This window comes from Sphaerodactylus townsendi, linkage group LG12 (genome assembly GCF_021028975.2).
Source record: "Sphaerodactylus townsendi isolate TG3544 linkage group LG12, MPM_Stown_v2.3, whole genome shotgun sequence".
Taxonomy (NCBI): domain Eukaryota; kingdom Metazoa; phylum Chordata; class Lepidosauria; order Squamata; family Sphaerodactylidae; genus Sphaerodactylus; species Sphaerodactylus townsendi.
Window position 1 is genome coordinate 41,349,893 of NC_059436.1, and position 21,015 is coordinate 41,370,907.

A 21,015-nucleotide genomic window follows, 5' to 3' on the forward strand; every position below is an offset into this window, starting at 1 on the left:
GGGAAAGGAGCTTGTCCGCCACCTTGAGTCTCCTTACAGGAGAGAAAGGTGGGGTATAAATCCAAACTCCTCCTCCTCCTCCTCCTCCTCCTCTTCTTCTCCTTCTTCTCCTTCTCCTCCTTCTCCTCCTCCTTCTAAAAACAACCTCCTCCCTGAAGCCATGATCATTTCTTGAACCTCAGAAAAAAGGTCAGTGGTGGACTCAGATGGGAGCCATCCCAAAGTGAGAGAGCGCTGGCTTATGGCTCGCTTCTTTCAGCTCACCTGGAAGATGAGAGGCTAACTGAAGAGCTTCCAGTGATGCTCAAGGGAATCCAGTCCCCTCATGGGAGCCCTCCATGCAACTTCTAGGCTTTCCAGCTCTTCAGTCATAGTTACCTTGTGCTTTGCTCCCTCCTGCAACTGCAGCAACGGGATGCTGAACTAGTCTCTCTGAAACCTAGGAACACTTTGCAGTTCCCATCACACTGCAGCCTGAGACAGTGGTGGCCCCAGACAGCTCTTGGGTCTTCCCCAGCTGGTCTTGTTATGGCTGGAGAGTGGCGCTGCCCCAGGATTTCCCATTTTGAGGCAATTGAGGACTAGGAAGAGTGGCCATGAAGGACCTAGGAAGGATTAGTAGGTGTGGGATGTGTCACTGGCAACCAAGATTACTTCATTACTTCAATCCATGCCATAGTATTCCCTATTACTGTGCATGGGTGTGAAAGATGGACAATGAAGAAAACAAAGTTGATTTTTTAAAAAAACGTGGGCTGCCAAAAAACCCCAAATAAGTGAGCTCTAGATCAAATCAAGCCTGAACTATCCCTAGAAGCTGAAATGACGAAACTGAGGTTTTGGTCACATATGAAGAGGGCAAGAATCACTTAAAAAGTCACTAATGTTAGGAAAGGTTGAAGGCAGAAGGGAAAGAGGAAGACCCAGCATGCGATGGAAGGTACAGCCCCCCGTCTGTAAAACCTGAGCAAGGCAGTTAATGATAGGATGCTTTGGAGGACATTGGCTGGCAACTTGATGGCACTTAACACACAACCATTGCAGGGAAAACCTGAACTCCTGGCTCTTGGAAGCAGAATGCTGGCCAAAGGAGCAGACCAAATGGTGCTAATTCTTATTTTGCAGTCAAGCCACCAGGCTTTTTTCTCAGCACACAATTTAGATTGGAGGGGGGCGGTGAGGAAAGCTCAGCAGATAGTAGACACATTCCTGCCAACTGCTTTCATGTATTTCTTTCCTTCCTTCCCCCGTTAATGTCAGCACAATTTCCAATGCCCTTTACGTAATCCTTTCTCCCAATCCTTACACAATGGAGTAAGCAAACAGACCTCTCAGTCTCACAATTTCTCAGAATGCTTCCTCTCCTCCAGTGGAGGAGTGACTGCCCAAACCTTTCAGCCTCTCTGGTTTCTCTTTCCTCCCATCATTCGGGCTATACAGCATCTGCTAAGACTAGACTCATCCAATGCCCTCCTACCATTTGGGTATCCAAGCACAAACCCAGCTTGAGATGGTGGAGAAAAAGGGAGGAAATTGGGGAATTTGCAAGTTATTTTTTACATGAGCTCTTTTATTTAGAATAAGTGAATACACCATCGGATTGTTTATTCCATAAATTATGTAATGTAATATTCAAAAGAGATTATGTCTACAACTGAAATAGCAACCACACAAGAAACAAAAACTGAGTGCCAACGTATTTAAAGACACCTTGCCCTAAAAGAATATCACCATCATCATCAAATTCATTAATTAAATTAATTAGATGCATTAGGTAAAATTAGTCGTCGTCATTAAAAAAAAATTAGATGCGTCGTCGTCGGAGTAGTCGTAAATTAGAGTAAAATTCGTCGTCGTCGTCGTTATCATCATTATGGTAGATTTCACAGCTGCCAGATCTTTAGCTGGTTGTTGGCCTTCATTACATTTCGAGCCTCACCCATGTGATGATGATTAGGATGAGGATGAGGATGAGGATGATGATAGATTTCACAGCTGCCAGATATTTTAACATTTTTAAACTGGAGGCATCCCCATTTCCACACAGCCCTGAACCAACACAAGCGGAATTAAATACTTTTAATACCTGGAATTAAAAGCACAAGTTTTAGGTGCTGATTTCTGCTGGAAAATTAAGCAGGGAAGAGGATAAATTCTCCTGCCCACTAGGTCTCTGGGTTCTGATTCAAACTGACAGTCTCTAGTCAATGGAAAAATATCAGGAGACCCAGTCTCATATCTTCAGTTCTAAATCCATCTGCCCACAAACATGTATTTGTCCATGCTGATTTCAGCACCCTGGACAGAAAATGAAATGAAAATCCAAAAGAACAAAGTAGCAGAAGAATGTTTCATTATTTCTGTCTTACATTTCATGTCTAACAAGAAACCATCCCAAGAACTACATTAAACTGTTTACAATCCAAGTATTGCAACATTTCTACAAAGGAGTTCTTATCTTTCATGCAGTATCTATATGAACTTGTAACTATCACCCAAACTGTACAAATATCATGGTGTCCTGAGACTTGAACCAGAAGACTTTAAAGTTCTGGAGTTCCTTCCAATGGTTTGACATATTTGTCCTGCTATATCCCACCCATTATCCTTCCCAAGAGCCCTGACTTTTTCACACATGGACTAACTACACATGTTTCTGGGCCATGCCTAAAGCTTTGTAATGTGTGGCTATCTGGGTGGCTCTCTTCAAGTGCCTCATTTCTAAACTTCTAAGAGTCTCAACCAGAGGAGGGTGGGGGATCCACCTGTGGGAACAGCACATAGCTATGCTTGTGGATTTGCCCTTCCCAAGGCACTTACCCCAGAGGAGAGGTGTTTCTGCCAGCATGCAGCCACTACAGTGCTCCTCAGGGCTGAAATGTGGTGTCAGACATGGCACCGGCATCCCAGAGCCCCTGCCACTACCAGCATAGTGGGGGCAGGGGGGGTGGCTAGGGAGGAGCCAACATTAGTTGGCTTCCTTCCCCTGGCCATTTTCTGCCTTATGCCGACAGACGGGACTTCTGACTTATGACACCAACAAAGGTTAAACCTGATGGGGGCTTCTTGGCAGCGGGGAGGCTGTTTTGCTTTACTCCTTCCTCGCATCACTGGGGGGCAGGTGAGTGCATGGACCTTGGTTGGGGCTGCTCACCTTGGAGAAACATGACCTGGGGTGGAGGAGAGACAAAATAGAGGTTTCTAAAATGATGCTTGATACAGAGAAGGCAGAAAGAGATGAAATGGGGAGGGGCCATGACTCAGTTGCAGAACATCGGCTTGGGATGCAGAAGGCACCAGGACCAATCCCCAGCATCCCCCATTAAAGTGATTAGGAAACAGCTGATGTGAAAGATCTCATTCGAAGAACCTGGAGTCCCACTGACAGTCTGAGGAAGTGATACGGACCTTGAAGGACCAACAATCTGACTCAGTGTAATGCAGCTTCACAGGTCTCCCTTCCATAACACTAGGACTCAAGATCAGCCAATATTGGAGAGCAGCAGGTTCAGGGAAGACAAAAGAGATACTTCTGCATGCCTAACACACAATTAATTTAGAGAACCCCCTGCTACAACATACGTTGCCTTTATAAGACAGACTCATGGAGGATGGCCTCATCAACTGCTACTGGCCATGAGACCTTCAGAGAACCTTCACGTTCAGAGGCAGTGCCCCAGGAGGTATAGCAACAGCAGCAGAGGGCTCCTCATCCTTGGCTGCTGGACTTCCTGAAGGCATCTGGCTGGCCACAGTGGACTCACAATGCTGGTTTAATGGGGTCTTTGGTTTGATCCAACATGACTTGTCCTTATAGGGTTGGCAGCTCTGGTTTGGAAAATACCTGGAGATGTGGAGCCAGGATGGGAAGGGAGCTCAAAAGGGATGTGATGCTGTACAGTCCACTTCCTGAAATTGCCATTTCCTCCAGGGGAACTGGTGGGAAAGTGACAGGCCCCATCTGGAGGTTGGCAACCATGCTCATGTGATATTTTAAAGGTGCTTTCCTGTTTTCTTTGCAACTTTCTTGTTTTCTTCTAGCCATCTTCCCTTCCCCTTCTTACTCCAGACTGCTTCGCATGGGTTTGAACCCGAGCCCAAACTTGTCTCTGTCAGCAGACTGGCTCTTCCCTGCTCTGCCCAATGTACTCTTTATTTCTATATATTTTTATCCCTCCCAAGAGTCCATCATAACCATGGGCTCAATCCTGCTGTGACTTTCTATGCACTATTACTTTGCAGCCCAGGACTTGTAACATATTCAGATGCTACTCCCTTAAAAAAATAGATTTGAACTATCTGTTGAGTGCTAATTTCTTTGGGATCTGATGCTATCTTCAGTATGCATTATCAGTTGCCAATAGCAATCTTGGGTTCACACTATGCTTCAAAGCATTTAAAGTGCTCAGGTTCTATTTTTGTTTTCCTGGCTGGATAGGTTTCTTTTCTCTCTCTCTCTCTTTTTTTTTTTTTAGTAAATTAGCAGCAGCTTGCAAAACGAAATCCATGCTCTGAGGACAGCTCTGGCTTAGGCAATAAATTCTCCACAGCAGCACTTCTAAAGGATGTTGTCTTGCAACCCTCTTTTAAGCACTCCTTTCCAACCCAACAACATTTCATCAGTATGCATACAAAGATTCTGTGCAATTTTGTGCGTATAGCCTGATGTTGAATACAGAGATCTGGGAGCTGGGAAAGCAAACTCAATACTGCCCTGGGGGAGAAAGAAACAATACGTTAGTGTAACCAGCAGGCAATACTGAGTTAATAAACTCAGTATTGCCTGCTGATTACACTAACGTATTGTTTCTTCTTTTGAAAAATTGTCTGTGTGCTATCTTCAAAGCTATAGAGACATGATAGACAGGTGTCTGCAACCTGTGGCTCTCCAGATGTCAGGGGCGTACCTAGGCAAACTGGAGCCCTGGTTGTTTCAAAGTCACCATCACATTATAGAACATGCCCCAACTCACAAATCTGAACACAGCAGAAATATTTTTTGAAAACACTTTCAAAATGCTTTTGAAATGTTTTATTACTGCTATGAAAACATGTTATGGTGTTGTATCCAATCCCCCCAATTGGGGAAAACAGCATCACTTTCAATGTTATTTAAACAGGGGACCCCAGATTCTCCCTTTAAGGTGGATTTAAAAGGAGAATCTGGGCTCCCTAGTTTAAACAAGTGATGCTAGGAATCACACCCCCCAAAACAGCATTAGTTTTCAATGGTGTTTAAACTAGGAGAGCCAGATTCTCACTTTTGGAAATCCACCTTAAAGGGAGAATCTGGGGTCCTAATGGCTAAGCACAACATTAGAAGAGTATGATGACTCTTTTTGAGGTGGATTCTCCACCCTAGGAAACAGCATGCACTTTCAATGTTTAAACCCGGGGACCTCAGATTCTCCCCTTTAAATCTATGCCCGAGAGAGGGGATGGATTTAATAATAATAATAATAACCTTTATTAGGCATTGAGAGGAATAAAAGAAAGAAAACAAACTTGCATTGGCAGGGAAGGGGGGGTGGATTTAAAAGGAGAATCTGGGGAAATTTAGGGGGTGCCTGCTGTCAGGGGTGCAATTATTAAGATAGCAGCACAAAAATTTCAGAGTATCCTCATGAGACCCTACTGATGATACCACCCAGGTTTGGTGAAGTTTGGTTCAGGGGGTCCAACGTTATGGACCCTCAAAGGTGTAGCCCTCATCTCCTATTAGCTCCGATTGGAAACAATGGAGGATGGGGGCACTCCCTTTGGGAGTCCATAACTTTGGACTCCCTAAACCAAACCTCACCAAATTTTGGTGCTACTAGCCTAAAAACTGTGCCCCCTGCAGGCCAAAAATGCAAAAAACACTGAAAATACAAAAAATCCAACAAACAGACCTATGCCCCCCCCCCCCACAAGGCTGCGCCCAGGGCAACTGCCCACTTTGCCCAATGGGAGGAACGCCTCTGCCAGATGTTCATGGACTACAAATCCCATCAGCCCCTGCCAGCATGGCCAATTGGGGCTGGTGGGAATTGTAGTCCATGAACATCTGGAGAGCCGCAGGTTGCAGACCCCTGCGATAGAAGAATCAGCAACATGCATGGACTTTGACTCTTCATACTTCCGTAGCTTCAAAAGATACCTCACCCAAAAAAATAAAAAAGGGAAAGAACCGTTCTTGCCAGAAATGCTTTATTTTCCCATGTTTTGTGGACAAAAAGAAAAAAGAAAAAGCCAAAATGGTTTGTTTTATAACATTTGCAAGACATTTTATTTGTGCTGTGCAGAAAATGTCAACGTGGTGATGGAGATTCCCCGGGCCTCTTGATTTGCCTTGCTGGAGCTCATCTGGATCCTCCTCTGAGCCTAGCTCAGTGGGGGGTCAGAACATATACCATTTTTGCAAGCCTGAAGCTGATTTAGGCAGGCCTATGTTTATCCATTTACGAACCCATCCTTCATAAATCCTTTGAAAATAGTTGCAAAACTCCCGTGGCCATTAAGGAAGGGGATATATGGTGATGGTAACACAGGCGCAAGCCAGTACGTGCCCAACGCAGCCATCTTCTCCATCAAGACACTAAAAACTTTCAGAAGCAGTCCCCACTCCCTGCCAAATTCACTTCAAGACTGTCAAATACATAAGTTCTGGGCAAGAAGTGATGTTGAAACCTCTCTTGCCGGATTTAAAATGCTACATCTGTCTTTGCCCTGAGGCGAATGTAACAAAACCCAGAAAGGAATTTAACTAGAGCTTTACATTTAGTGCAGACCGAGGACAGGGGAGGAAGCAGCTCTCTTATGAAATTCTGAAATGACATCAGTAGATCTCTTTGCACTGGAATTGAAACAGCTTCCCTAGGCTGAGAGAAATTGCAAAATGGAGAGGCTGCATTAAGGTTAAGCCAAGAAACCAGAGGCTTGGATGGCCGGGGGAAATTGCGATACATCCTCAGTTCAGTTTGCTTCTCTGTCCGCCACAGTTCTTTTTCCAAGGGTATTATGAGAAAACAACAGCAGGTTCTCAACAGAGATGCTTCTGCGTCTCTCTCTCTCTCTCTCTCTCTCTCTGCCCTAATCTCCCATGGAGTTCTTTAACATGCAAATGACACCTTTAATTGCATACCCTACCACACTGTCCTCCTAGCACACAGTGCATGGATAGCCTCATCTCTCTGGCTTCTGTCCAGAAGCTTTCCAGATTCTCACTAATTGCCAGCATTTCCCTACAACTCAAGTTTGGTTCATGGTTTTCTGAGTACTAAAGACAGGATTCAAGCCAGAATTCAAACTTCTCCGCCCTGCAGCAAGGACCCTAAAGGCCCGGCTTCCATTTAGGATTCACTTTGTGCAAATCAAATCAGTGTAGTTCTTTGTTTTCACACCTCCGCACACCATTTCCCCCCTATGAACAACGCACCCGTTTCAATATCATTTGGGCATCAATAAAATCAGCACAATATGTCACGAGAACACTAGATGTGCACACAATGCACATTCAAACTCCACCATCCGTGAAGAGTCCGAAGGATCTACAAAACTAACCACAAAAAAACCCCCAGGAGCAAACAGCAAAATCAAAGACAATATCAACAAACATCAACGAAAAGTTTAATATGAACTATCTGCTTGCCCTTAAACATTTTCAAAGATGCAACTGCTAGCATTAACCTGCACACGAGGACCAGGCATGCTATACCAGCATGTTTTCCCACAAGCATTTCTCAACATTTTTTCTATGGAGGTTTATCTACAAATTTAACACAACTAGATTATAACTAGATCTCTGCACAGTTTGAAGCAGGATGTGGTGGTAGCATGCTGAGGTCACAGAATAGACAGCAGGTAGACTGCAGGTAGGCCCTTACTGTACAAATCCCTGAAAACGTTTCTAAAATGTTTTCACCCCCCCCCTTTACAACTATTTATGTCCACACTCACACCCTCCAAATGATTCCTGGCAGCCATTTTGTGATTTTTGCCTTTTGTTTTGATTTTGTCATGGAATCGCCATGTATTGAGTTTGTCATGGAATCGCTCCAGTGCTTCACAGTAGGGGGAAACAATTTTCCGTGCCTTCCACACTCCCTCCTTCGAAAATTACACCACCACCCCGAACAAACTCTGCTCAAATGCTTCAAAACACTCCAAAACATTGTGTTGAGGTGACTTCTAGGGTTCCACTGAAACTCTGCAGCTCACTGATGCATTCCTGTGCAATTAATGTTGTGATGACTTTCACACTAGCACGGGCAGAGCTAAAGAAAGTTTAAATTGTTAAAAACCAACAATTGGGCAATACCGAAAGTAGTGTAGATAGCAGCGCTCCATAACTGATTTAGCATCAATATTGTGTTCAGTGCTATCAAGTGCAGACCTATCCTGACCTATCCTAACCTACCCTATCAATCAATATTGGATGAATTAGAATGTGGGTTTGTGTGTGTGTGTGGGGGGGGGGGGTTGCAGGTGGAAAACAGGATGGCTATGGAGGAGGGAATAGGAGCATCAAACACAAATGCATTTTCATAATTTGTCTCACACTAAGAGCCAAACATTGCTGCCTTCCCTTTGATGCTGCAACAACAGTTCAGTATTCATTCTGCTTCTCTTTGTAACTCTTTTGTCATCATTTCTCAAGACTTGCTAGCATGGCTTTCTGAATTTACCTTCCAAGCTCCCTTGAATGCAATGAAGAAGGCTGCAGCTGCCAAATTCTCAGGATACTGAAAGCAGGGCTGGCCTCAGCAATGGCATTGTTGGGCAAATGCCACAGCCCCAGAGCCCTTGGAGGGCCCATCTCACCCAAGGTCAGGAAAGGGGCCCAGCCTCTTGTCCCCTTCTTTCTGCCCAGATGAACCCCCTTATTTATCTCTGCATGTCTCAGTCCCAGTCTGAATTGTACCCTCAAACACCTAGAAATGAATGGGCCACGTCTGACTGAAAATCCTCCTTGGCAGCCACAAAAAGGATATGAGGGTTTTGTGTGAATCAGTCCTTTAAATACGCTATATTTGCATATAGTGCTTGTCTACTTTAGAATGGAATTAAGGATTCCACAAAACAAAACATTAGAAGAATAAAAGAAGGGGGGGGGGATGAAATCTGCTCCTCCCCACCATGTGAATGTCACTCAAAGAACCTTTTCTCATTTTACAGCGGGAGATACAAAAAGTTGCTCTATAAAGAAAAGTCAAAATGGCAGAAAGGGGTGGCATGCATGCATCACACCCGCAGCTCAGGGCCTTGAAGAAGTGTCCCCTCCTTATTTTCATTATTTCAAAAAACACAAACAAAAAAAACCAACCCAAACCCAAATTAGATCAGCATAATGGATCGGAAAGAGGGCAGAAAAAATAATTAACATCCTGTGGCGCTGAATGAAAATGTTTGTGGGGGCAGGCGGGTTATGGAAAAGATGGATGAAGAATAATGACAGGTTCATTCAGCCAAATCATGAATAAAGAAGAGATGAATGGGGCTGGGCATTTCTCAGCAGCCCTCTTTTGCAAAGGAGATCCTCAACTGAAGGAAATCAAAGAATTATGAAAAGCTAAAAAGAATATTTGACACGAAAGAAGAAGAAAAAGAAGAAGAAGAAGAAGAGTTGGATTTATATCCCCCCTTTCTCTCCTGCAAGGAGACTCGAAGGGGTTTACAAACTCCTTTCCCTTCCCCCCTCACAACAAACACCCTGTGAGGCAGCTGAGGCTGAGAGAGCTCCGAAGAACTGTGACTAGCCCAAGGTCACCCAACTAGAGCGTGTTGGAGTCCACAGGCTAATTTGAATTCCCCGAATACACCTCCACAACTCAAGTGGCAGAGTGGGGAATCAAACCCAGTGCCAGGAGAGTCATTCAGGTTAGAAGAAGGTTCCTTAGGCTGGAGAAAAGCTTCAGATTTTGCTGAGCGTATGGGTCAGCATGTCTCTGATCTCCAGGGAATGCAGGGCAACTACAGGAGAGCTTGTTGGAAGTGCCTGGCTGGGCACTGTGGGAAACCAGATGCTGGATGCTATGGACTGGGTCTGACCCACTGGAGGCTGTCATATGTTGATTTATACCCTTCCTCACTGATGCTACACCAATGCAGCTGTGGTGATATCCTAGCCGAATCAATACCTGGAATCAACAAAGCTACCATACTCCTATCCATGTCATGCCCCCATTAAGCTTTAGTTTCCCCATAGTTAGCATGGTTTTAGTTCATTATTAAGTCTTCTAAGGGAGGGTATTTTAGTTAGCCCTTGTCCCTTTAAGACATTTTCCAAAAGGCCGTTTCCTTTCTTTACCCAGCAATCCCCTGTTTTAGTTCTAGCCAATCGGTCAGAGTGAGGTGCTAAGGGTAGTTGGAGACTGGAATATCCGTGAGGTCCATATTATTATATGGTGGTCCATAGAGCACAAGTTAAATTTAACAGTAATTAGAACTAGAAAAAGACTGAAAGAACTGAAAGGAAGCAAGACACAGTGGGCTTTCTTGAAAACAACCAAGAGAAGACACAGTCTACAGCTTCAAACCTGCTCAAGACAAGCACGAACTCTGACTTAGATAGTCCCAAGGGAGGAGTTAGAGTCTTGTTTCTCTCAAGTAATAAACCTATTGTTGAACCTGGCGTGTGTCTCCCCCACTCTGTCCTAGCCAAGTACAAGGCACCAAAAACAGATTCACTTGGGGGGGGGGGGCAGAACAATACCCTTCTCAGATGTCTGGATGTTCATCCAGTGCTCAAATAGAGCTTCCCCCAGGGTTTAAAGCCTCATGAGTTCATGAGCTCCACATGCACGATGTAGATCTGAGTTCTTGCGTCCCAGATGCCAGCAAAAGGACACACCAGGTGGCAAACTTTACAACATCTCCTCTGCTCCATAATGGCATCTTTGCCAGCCTCCTAATGAATAGGATCCCCCCCCCCAAAGGAAACTTTACAAGTCACGCACGACATGCTCCACGCCAGCCCGTTGTTGCAAACATCTCCCGTCACTGACAGAATGCACAGCGGGCCAAAGGAGCCTTGAATTAAATGCATAATGATCCATTCTCTCCAGGGCCTCTTTAGAACAGCAGGCAATCCATTTCGGAACGCTTTGCTGCTTCTAAAATAAGATGTGGCTAGCCGGCTCCTTTTTCAGCGGTATTCAAGGAGGAGACACCAAGGGATGGGGAGGGGGGGAAATAAAACCCCAAACTCCATTCAACGTTCTGGTTTTTTTTATTTTTTTGCAATTTTGCATCTTTGCTTGTTTTCCTGTCCAGAGGATTATATTTTCATGGGTTTCTACGAACGTGCTTAAAATTCTTTTAAAAGGCAAAACACCAGGCGGCTTTGCAATGTTAATGAACTGTCTGTCGTATATTGTTCATCCCCGTCCTTTCGGAACACGGAGTCAGGGGAAAGAACAGAGGGAAGCCTGAAGCTGTCAGGAGACTTGGCACCCTCGTTAGATTTAATCCCCCCAGTGCCAGAGCCACACAAGACAAGACCTCACGCTCCGGCGTGACATTAACCAGTGTGAGCTGTCACCAAATGCCTTGTGTTGATTAATAATGCACTGCCAAGCCCGGACATGTGGCACTGCCTTGGTTTCTAATGAACAACTCAACCCTTGCAAGAGGGACACAGATCCACTTTCATGCTGGCAGAGAAAGGCCTTGCCGGGCCACTTGTTTTCATTCTTCCCTGATGAATGTTGGGGTTTGAGTAGACCTACTAGGTCAGTGGTGGCGAACCTTTGGCACTCCAGATGTTATGGACTACAATTCCCATCAGCCCCTGCCAGCATGGCCAATTGGCCCCTGCTGCTGCTCAGTAGGGAGACAGCAGGGAAATGGGGGAGGGGAACATAGGTTGCTTTCACATGTGATGTCACTTCTGGTGCAGCACAGGAAGTGGTGGCATCATGTTGGGGCAATGCTGTAGAGTTAGTTTCAGGGGAATCTGAAAGCACCACCCTGATGTGATGATGTCACTTCTGGTTTTGACCTGGAAGTGACGCTGTGTGTCGAAGTGATGCATATTTGAATGCTGCTGCTCCCAGAAACCCCTAGCAAGTTGCCAGCTCTGGACTAGCAGAGGCAACCCCTGGTTCAGTTGATGGCTTTGCACTAGGGAGATCCGAGTTCAAATCATCAGAGATTATCCAGTGAGACTGATTTGTATGCCACCTTGATGATACAACAGGGCCTTTTTGACAGTGGCACCAGGAGAGTGGAACTTAGCTTTTACAAAGGTTGTAAAAATGTATTCATTTTGCAAAGCTTTTGGCTTGGCTTCAGAGCAATTGTTTTGAGAGCTGTGTTTTCTCTAACTGACAGTATGGTTTGTTGGCAACAGTGGTGGTTTAGGACAAAGGAGACCTGAGATCAAATTTCCACTTAGCCACAAAGCTTATCAAAGGATCTTGGGCCCATGGCTCACTCTTTTTCTCAGGTAACATACTTCGCAGGGTTGTTGTGGGGATAAAATCAGCACTTTGGCAGAACTGGTTGTTAAAATAGTACTTGTAAACAACCAGTTGTTAAATTATTTGAATCCCACCACCGGAACCGGTTGTTAAATTATTTGAATCCCACCACTAGGTAAAATTGAACAATATCATGCTAACTTGATTGGAGGAAGGGTGGCACAAAATTAATAAAAGACTGGTGAGCTAATGTGCATTTTATTGTAAGTTGTATGAATGGTTTTAATTTTTTTAAGCCCAGCAGAAACACTTTGTGCTGACAGGTGGGGCAAAAATGTGCTAATAATTCCATTCTCTGTGCAGCTCCATATCTACTTGTGACATTTTAAATGCAACCTTTCCCCAATTGGCCATGCTGGTAGTGGCTGATGGGAATTGTAGTCCATGAACATCTGGAGCACCATAGGTTGGCCACCCCTACTCTAAGGTATTCAGGGAAGCCTGGCTCTCTCCTCTTCCATTTATCCTCACAATAACCCTGAGAGGTAGGTCAGGCTGAAAGTGAGTACCTGGCCTATGTTACTGAAAGTAGTGGTATGCTGACTGGGGATTTCAGCCCAGGTCTCCCCAGGCACAGTACAACAGTCCACCCATTTCACATCCTACCAATTTTGAGCTAATATTGGCTGAGACTCACAGGGCTGTTGTGAGGGTAAGGAGATAACCTTGATGAATAGCATCCTACTTGCATGGAGGAAGGAATTGTGGAAAGGGAAGATTTGGCTTCCACATCCCCCCAAGCACCATCTTGCTGCTCCAGGCGTTGGTGCTTTCCCCCATTCACTGGGCTACGGCAGGGGTCTGCAACCTGCGGCTCTCCAGATGTTCATGGACTACGATTGGCCATGCTGACAGGGACTGGTGGGAATTGTAATCCATGAACATCTGGAGAGCCGCAGGTTGCAGACCTCTGGACTAGGGGAAAGATATTAGTGGGGGGGGGAGCAATTGTACTGCCCAGTGCTGGATCCATCCCCTATGATGCACCTCTGTTTCCTTTTGCCAGCACACCAATAAAACGGCTGTGGCCAAATTTGACCTACACAATGGCATTTTCAGTGTCTCCTCAGACCACTTCCTCCCCCCCTCTTGGGTGGCAAACATCTTGGAATGGGCCAAGATTAAAGGTTTGCCAGCAGATGTCTTGGTGAGCAAGGCAACCCACCCATGAGTCTCTTGTACAGCAGAAGAAATGCCCCCCCAACCCAAAATCCTCTCTGGGTAATGGGCAGTATTCAAACTATTACTGAGAACAGACTGGGAGCCTATTCCCCCATTTCCCCCCCTGCTTTCTGAAATAGATATGAACAGACGGAGGAACACAGAGATAATGATACGTATTATGGTCTGCCGGAAGCCTCAAATCGCTTCTCCATCGAAAGCGCCCGTCTTACGATGCCTGCGGATATTAGTTTTGTCTTTCTCGTGCTCGGAATGCTCTGCTGGCCGCATCAAACTTGCTGGCCTTTTACATGAACCAGGGGGGGGAAAAAGCAATTTTCTCCCAAGCGGCAGAAGGGGCACTGAGGCTGAGCAGAAAATAGTTTGCTGGGTAAGGAGGAGACGACTCCCTCCCCACCCACCCCCCACCCCCGTGCTCTTTTGGCTTATGAGGAGCTGAATACAGGGGAGTTGCGACAAAGTAAAAATAGATTTGCTTTCAGAACAATGGCCTTATGCGACTTGGCAAGGTACACTTGAAAGGAGCCTGCCAGACATGTCAGATGGCTGATTTCGAGTGAAGAAATAAAAAGAAATCAGTGCGACACGGTGGATAGCGTGCATATCAAGGACTTGGGAGGCCTGGGTTCCAATCTCCAATGATGGTCCCAATAAAACAGGAGTCCCCAGTGGGTGCCATGGTGTCTGTCAGCAACTTTCCTGGTTGTCGCAATATTAGGGGGTTGTGCAACATGAACAGCACCAGAGCAGCATGTGCAAGAGAAGGCTGGCAGTCACAAGACTGGTTAACTTCAAAAAATTGCTCAATATATTTACAGATACTATATATACAAGTAGTTCTCGAAAATGCCAATATGATATGAAGTTGTATGGGACTGTCCCTCAGTCTCCACTATATAGAAGCAACAACTCCTTACCAAATAACTCTCGTCTTACCCCATATGTCCCCTTGCGACCTCTGCGTTCGGCGGAGGCCAATTTGCTGGTGGTCCCCAGCCCCTCGATGATGTGGCTGGCCTCTACCCGGGCCAGGGCTTTTACAGCCCTGGCCCCTGCCTGGTGGAACACTTTACCATCAGCTATCCGGGCCCTGCGGGACCTTGGAGAGTTCCGCAGGGCCTGCAAGACCGAATTGTTCCGCCGGGCCTTTGGAGAGGCTGGCCGCTGATGTGCGTCCCCCCTTCTTCTTCTCCCCCCGTTTACACTCTGGGCCCTTAGTTTTTGTGGGGCCCTCAGCTCTCTGGGTTTGTTTTCTTTCCAGGGTGGGTTTATTACATTTTATGAAGTTTATGCTGGACGCCGCTGTAATTTTGTTAATTTCGCTGTTTTAACTGGGTTTTTAATGTAATTGATTGTTATTATGTTGTTCACCACCCGGAGCCCTTCGAGGGAGGGGCGGTATAGAAAATTTAATAAATAAATAAATAAATAAATAAATACATACATACATACATACATACATACATACATACATACATACATACATACATACATACATACATACATACATACATACAGGAGTAAAAAAATTCTCAGTGGGGCTGAGAGAGCTCAGAAGAACTGTGACTAGCCCAAGGTCACCCAACTGGCGTGTGTTGGAGTGTACAGGCTAATCTGAATTCCCCAGATAAGCCTCCTTAGCTCAGGTGGCAGAGCAGGGAATCAAACTCGGTTCCTCCAGATTGGAGTACACCTGCTCTTAACCACTACGGCACTGCTGCTCCAGCATTCAGTCTCAGAGTCTTTCCACCGCTTGGACATACCCATGTCTGTATTTATACTGAGTTATTTGACTTTCTGTGTTGTTGGGGATCCCTGCTCTAGCACATTACAAGGCACTGTGTGTGGTGAGCAAATACATGAGGACTTCTTATCACACAGGTAATGGTAATTTCATGCCTCCTTGATGCACACTGGTGCTCTTCTGTTTGTCATCACAGAAAGCAGGAAGAAGCAGCCATGAAATTTACATTAGCAATATGATTTTTTTTTTACCAGTGGAGCCAACAGCAGCTTCACGGAGCAGTTTGAGGACATGAAAAGTAGTGGTGGAGGAGGCAAGAGGGTTAAAGATGCTCTCCCAGCAAGAGCCCCTGCACCGAGGAGACACAACATTCCAACCACAGGTGTGAGGCAAAGTCCTTGTGTTGTTCCCCAACACTGCCTTATGGCAGTTCTACACTGCTGGAGGCTGTTGCCAGATGGCTGCACGTGACACAGAAGCAACCAAACCCCCAAAGAATAAGCTGCAAATAGATGCTCTTGTAATTTGTTTATACAGTCTTCATTTGTCTGCCCAGATCTTCTAAGTAATCCTGCAAACAGTTCTGAAACAAACACAGATGTGCCTCATTTTTTTAAACTGTTCTGTGCTGAAACTACACAATAATTGTGTAATAATTGTTACCACCTTCTAGGACCAGCAGTAGAGTTGCCACACCTGCCACTGTAGTGGTCAGCCTCCTGGCAATTCCGGTTGATGCCCACCTGTGCCTGAAGTACCAGCAGGAGGAAACGAGGGAAGGATGCAGGTGTGTACTGGCACTGCACCAACACACTCATGTCATTTCCAGTGTCATTTCCAATGAAAACTGGAACTGATTTCAGGAGACACTCTTAGGATTTACTCTATGGTTACTAGTCTCCACCCCCTAATTGTTCCCAGGGATTGCTGGCTGTGTCCTAGCAACCCTAAATCTCAGCCATGCATAACAAGGAACTATTTGTTTACAAAAAAACTTTCAGAAAGCTTGTATGGATATCATCAAACAACGAAACAGCTTTGCTTTGGGGTGGGAGCTAGCTCCTCCAGTGTGGGAAAGAGTGACCTACCACAGTTTAAAAACCTGGGCGTATGTAGCTGAATCAAAACAATTGTTACAAAACTTCCATAAAGCACTCTGGCCTCCATTTACAGGAACAGTCCCATTTTCTGCCCTGTCTCTGGTAAATCACCCTCTCAAATTTTCCTCAATATTTGCTTTTTGCAGAATTGCTTACTAATTCTTTTTAAACTGTGCAATACTAGAATTTTTGTTCTTGTAAATTCAGTTCCTTTCCCAGAAGTCTAATCATTGAAATGAGTGGGTGGATCCATCTCATCTTTAGCGCAAGGGTTGCCAGACCCCCGCTGGGGGATTCTCTGCTTTGGAACCTGTTCAGCTGGCTGGGGGGTGGGACTTAACAGCAGCAAATTGAGGTCTAGGTCTTTGCTGCAGGTGATGTGTTCAGCACTCACCTGAAGTGATGGTCATCATATCACTGGAAACACAGGACATTCTGGGATTTGAGCTGAAACTCTATGGTAAAAATGGCTTCCACTGTAGAGTTTTTGCTCAAATACCAGAGCATCCCCACATGATAATGTCACTTCCAATGCATGGAAGAAGTGGCTCTGATGGATTGCCAGCAACAGAGTCTAGGCCTCAATTTGTTGCCAGCAATTACTCTCTATCCTGTGTTGGTTGCCAGGGGGAACACAAAAAACCCTATCTAGTGCATATATTGGTCAATGTGTGTACACATGAGTACTAAGGCACTCACTCACAGTACACACTCTAACATAGTGTTTAAATCATTTTAACAGCATCATTATTCAGGAGTTCTCACTGTACTTGTTGAAAACTTACAATTACCCTGTTAAAACTGTACTTTGTATTGTATATTTGATATTTCGATTGCTAAAAAAGATAATATTTACAATGTTGGTTGTATGTTTATTTTGGACTGATTCTAGAAAGATCTTTATTTAATAAAGAAAAAAAATCCCTAAAATGTTCCACTACTGCTAGTAGGACTGGTAAAGAATTATAGCCGAATTCTGGATCCTTCCTTCAGTTTAACTTAAATAACAGAGACATCATCCTCTGCAGTTTTAAATCAGTGGAAGACAGGATCGCCGAAGGCTAAAAAAATAATTTGTGCACCCAAATGACTAATACCCTTCAGCCTCCTGTAATGGGGGAGGCTTTGGGCAGTAATCTTTAGTAGAAGAACAAGGATTTCATATATCTGTATTTTAATCTATGAAATGTCAGAGAGTTCAGAGCATGACATTTATTTGTCATGACTAAACAGATGAACGGCTGTTTCCAAACCAGTTTTCATTTTAATTATGATGTTTTAAGTATTATAACATAACTCTTTATGGACTTGGTGGGAGAAAACATAAAATTGTACGAGAGCGCTATACCTGTTGTGCTATTTTTAAGAGTCCTGCCCCTCCTACAAAGAGAACACCTCAATGGACATGGTCCTCCTTTCCTCCATTTTACTGTCACAACAATCCTGTGAGGTAGGTTAAGATGAGAGGGACTAGACCAGGGGTCTGCAACCTGCGGCTCTCCAGATGTTCATGGATTACAATTCCCATCAGCCCCGGCCAGCATGGCCAATTGGTCATGCTGGCAGGGGCTGATGGGATTTGTAGTCCATGAACATCTGGAGAGCCGCAGGTTGCAGACCCCTGGACTAGACCATGGTCACCCAGTTACCTTCATGGCAGTATAGAGATGTAAACCTAGGGTTTCCCAGCTCTAGCCCACATTTATGATTACGTCACTTTGGCTCGTATTATTTTGGATCACCACAAGCTAGACTTGCCAGCCAAGGGTTGGGAAGTACCTCGAGATTGGGGTGGGGGGGTACAGCCTGAAGGGGGGGGGTTGGGTAGGGGAAGGACCTCACTGTGGTACAATGCTATGGAGGTTGCCTTCCAAAACAGCCATATCCTTCAGGGGAATTGATTTGTGTTGTCTGGAGATCAGTTGCAAAAGAAGGAGCTCTCCAGGCCCCACCTGGAGGTTGGCAACTCTATCATACACACTTTAAACAAACTCTATCAGTGATTACCTCAGAATATTTTAAAGATAATTTATGGTCCTCTAGGTATTTTATAGTTTTATTGACATTTTAAGCCAAAAGGGTGCTGATAAATGTTTTAAATAGATAAATGATAAATACATGATCAGTTAATTTTGATATAAAAACATTCCAATTTTTGTTTAAACCAGTCAGAGACAAATGCTAATTCAGCCTTTTTCCAATCAGTTGTTTTTACACACACACACACACACACAGGCAGGCAGGCACGCACACAGTGCTAAAAGGAAATTCATAACTAGCTATAAACCAGCATGACCAACACTTTCAAAATAGTATAAAAGAACCATCTTAGGATCTGATGCTAATTAACAACATTTCATTAGCTCACTTCAGGAACCACATCTCAGAATATCTGAATGTGGGGGCAGGACTTAAAAAAAACACTAAGATCCATGTGAACTGGAGCGACATCTGTACCATGAGTCCAAATATTCAAAATGGCACATGCTATTTGAAACACCAGAGTAACAAAGCAAAGGAAAGCAAGAAGAAAGCAACAATGTCAGCTTCCAAAAGGATTCAACTGCTCCAATGTGAAACATCACACAGAAGCTGTTCCAAATTGCATCCATGTGGCAGTTGTCCTGCTACTTGGCTTATCTCTTCAGCACTGCAAATGTACCTATCAGCAATTTGCAGTGCCAATTCATCTGATACTAGGTGTGGAGTGTCAGGGGGATGTGGATCTGAGTAAACAAAATGCATTCTTGAAACTATGTAATCACCAGATATAACCAATCAATGTTACCAGTGCCAATGTTACCACTGCGTTCTTTCCTTGACCCATGCTTTATGGCTTTGCATGCTTTGTAGTAAACTAGCGATCCCCTGCATCTCCTGTCCCATGAGAGAAGAGTTACAACTGTTATCTTGTTGTGGGCAGAAGACCAGGTGGCTCCTTCACTATCTTTTGCTGACCTTGGGGCAGTCTTGGTTCCAGTGGCCACCTCTGGGAAGTTGGGAGGGGGGATTTGTTATGGGTTATGGGTCTGCAAATACCAGTTTCCTTGGAACTGGCTTTGCCAAGTATGGTACTTGAATACCTCATCAATAAACGCTGCTGATTGATACTTCAGAGTCCATTTATTGGCTGAAGGTTTCAAGACCTAACATGGAGAAATGTGCACAACAATGCCCAAACCTCATGGTTAACTATTGTGCATGAATATGAGAAGTGATCCTCCCTTATACAAGATGCAGCCAGTCCTTTCCCACACATCTTTACTCACCTTCAAGCCTGTGCTTTCTGCTTCAGAGCCTTTGTCCACGCCTGTGATGTAAATTCCAAGGGCATATTCAGCTCCTCCACGGATCGTGAGGCCCAGAGACCGCCCTTCGTTCAGCATCAAGTTCACCTGTGCCAAGAAAAGGTGATTCATTTGGGAGCAATTTAGAGGATTGCAGAAGTTTTAAAACAAAATAAGGAACAAGATTTATACTTAGCCACTTGACCAGTTTAAATTAAGCAGTTAACTGACTGGTCAAATAGTTGTCAAGTATTTTTGCATCCAAAGATTAAGGTGTTTTTTTAAAAAAAAAATTCATGTCTGAACTAAAAAATAATAATTATCAACAGGGTTGATACTCCAATTTCCTATACAAATCACTTAATGGTTAATGTGATTTTTTAAAAAAACACACCAGTAATTTACTTATTTAATTACTACATTTTTATCCCACCTTTCATTCATGAAGCTCAGGGTTTTATGCATGGCTCTGTCCATTCCTGTATTGTATTCTCCCAGCAACTCAATGAGATTAGGTCAGGATTTAGGTGGGGCATGGGGGGCAGGTGCCCCGGGTGGCAGACACAGAAGGGGTGGTGGCAGGAGATGGGGGAGGCTCAATTGCTTGGAAGAGATGGCTTGTTTTGCAGCGTGCGCACTCCCTTCTCCCACTAGGAGGTCGGGAGAAGGAATAGGGATGCCCTGGGCCTCAGAGGGGAGTCACAGTCCTTGTTAAGGCAAAATGACTTCCTTTATTGAGTCAACCCATTTTATGTTGGGCTTCCTCTTTTCCAACTGCCTTCAACATTTCCAGTGAGTCTTTTCCAGTGACTAAACTATAGTAGCTTTAATTTAGTCATTTTAGCTCGTAGCAGCATAGTTGCCATGTCCAAATTATGTCTGTCGTATTTTTTTAAAATGTCAAGAAAAAGGCTAGTCTGAAAAACTTTCTGCTTAGGTTGGAGCTTGAAGGAATATTCACACACACACACACACACACACACGTATGTATGTATGTATGTATGTATGTATGTATGTATGTATGTATGTATGTATGTATGTATGTATGTATGTATGTATGTATGTATGCATGTATGTATATGTATTTGTATACATGTATATGTATATGTGTGTGTGTGTCTGTGTATATATATATGTATGTATGTATATGTGTGTGTATGTATGTGTGTGTGTGTGTATGTATGTATGCCCGCACACACGTATGTATGTATGTATGTATGTATATAATATCTTCTGTTACT

General features: G+C 44.4%; 1 protein-coding gene across 2 annotated transcripts in view; it reads right to left on the minus strand.

The window, feature by feature from the left end:
• The window catches only part of WHRN (whirlin), a 130,443-nt gene that overhangs the window by 44,603 nt on the left and 64,825 nt on the right, over window positions 1–21,015 (minus strand). For both annotated transcript variants that reach the window (XM_048513475.1, XM_048513474.1), the window contains exon 3: window positions 19,757–19,882. In XM_048513475.1, the coding sequence (XP_048369432.1) occupies window positions 19,757–19,882 (126 nt within the window). The remainder of the gene's footprint in view (window positions 1–19,756; window positions 19,883–21,015) is intronic.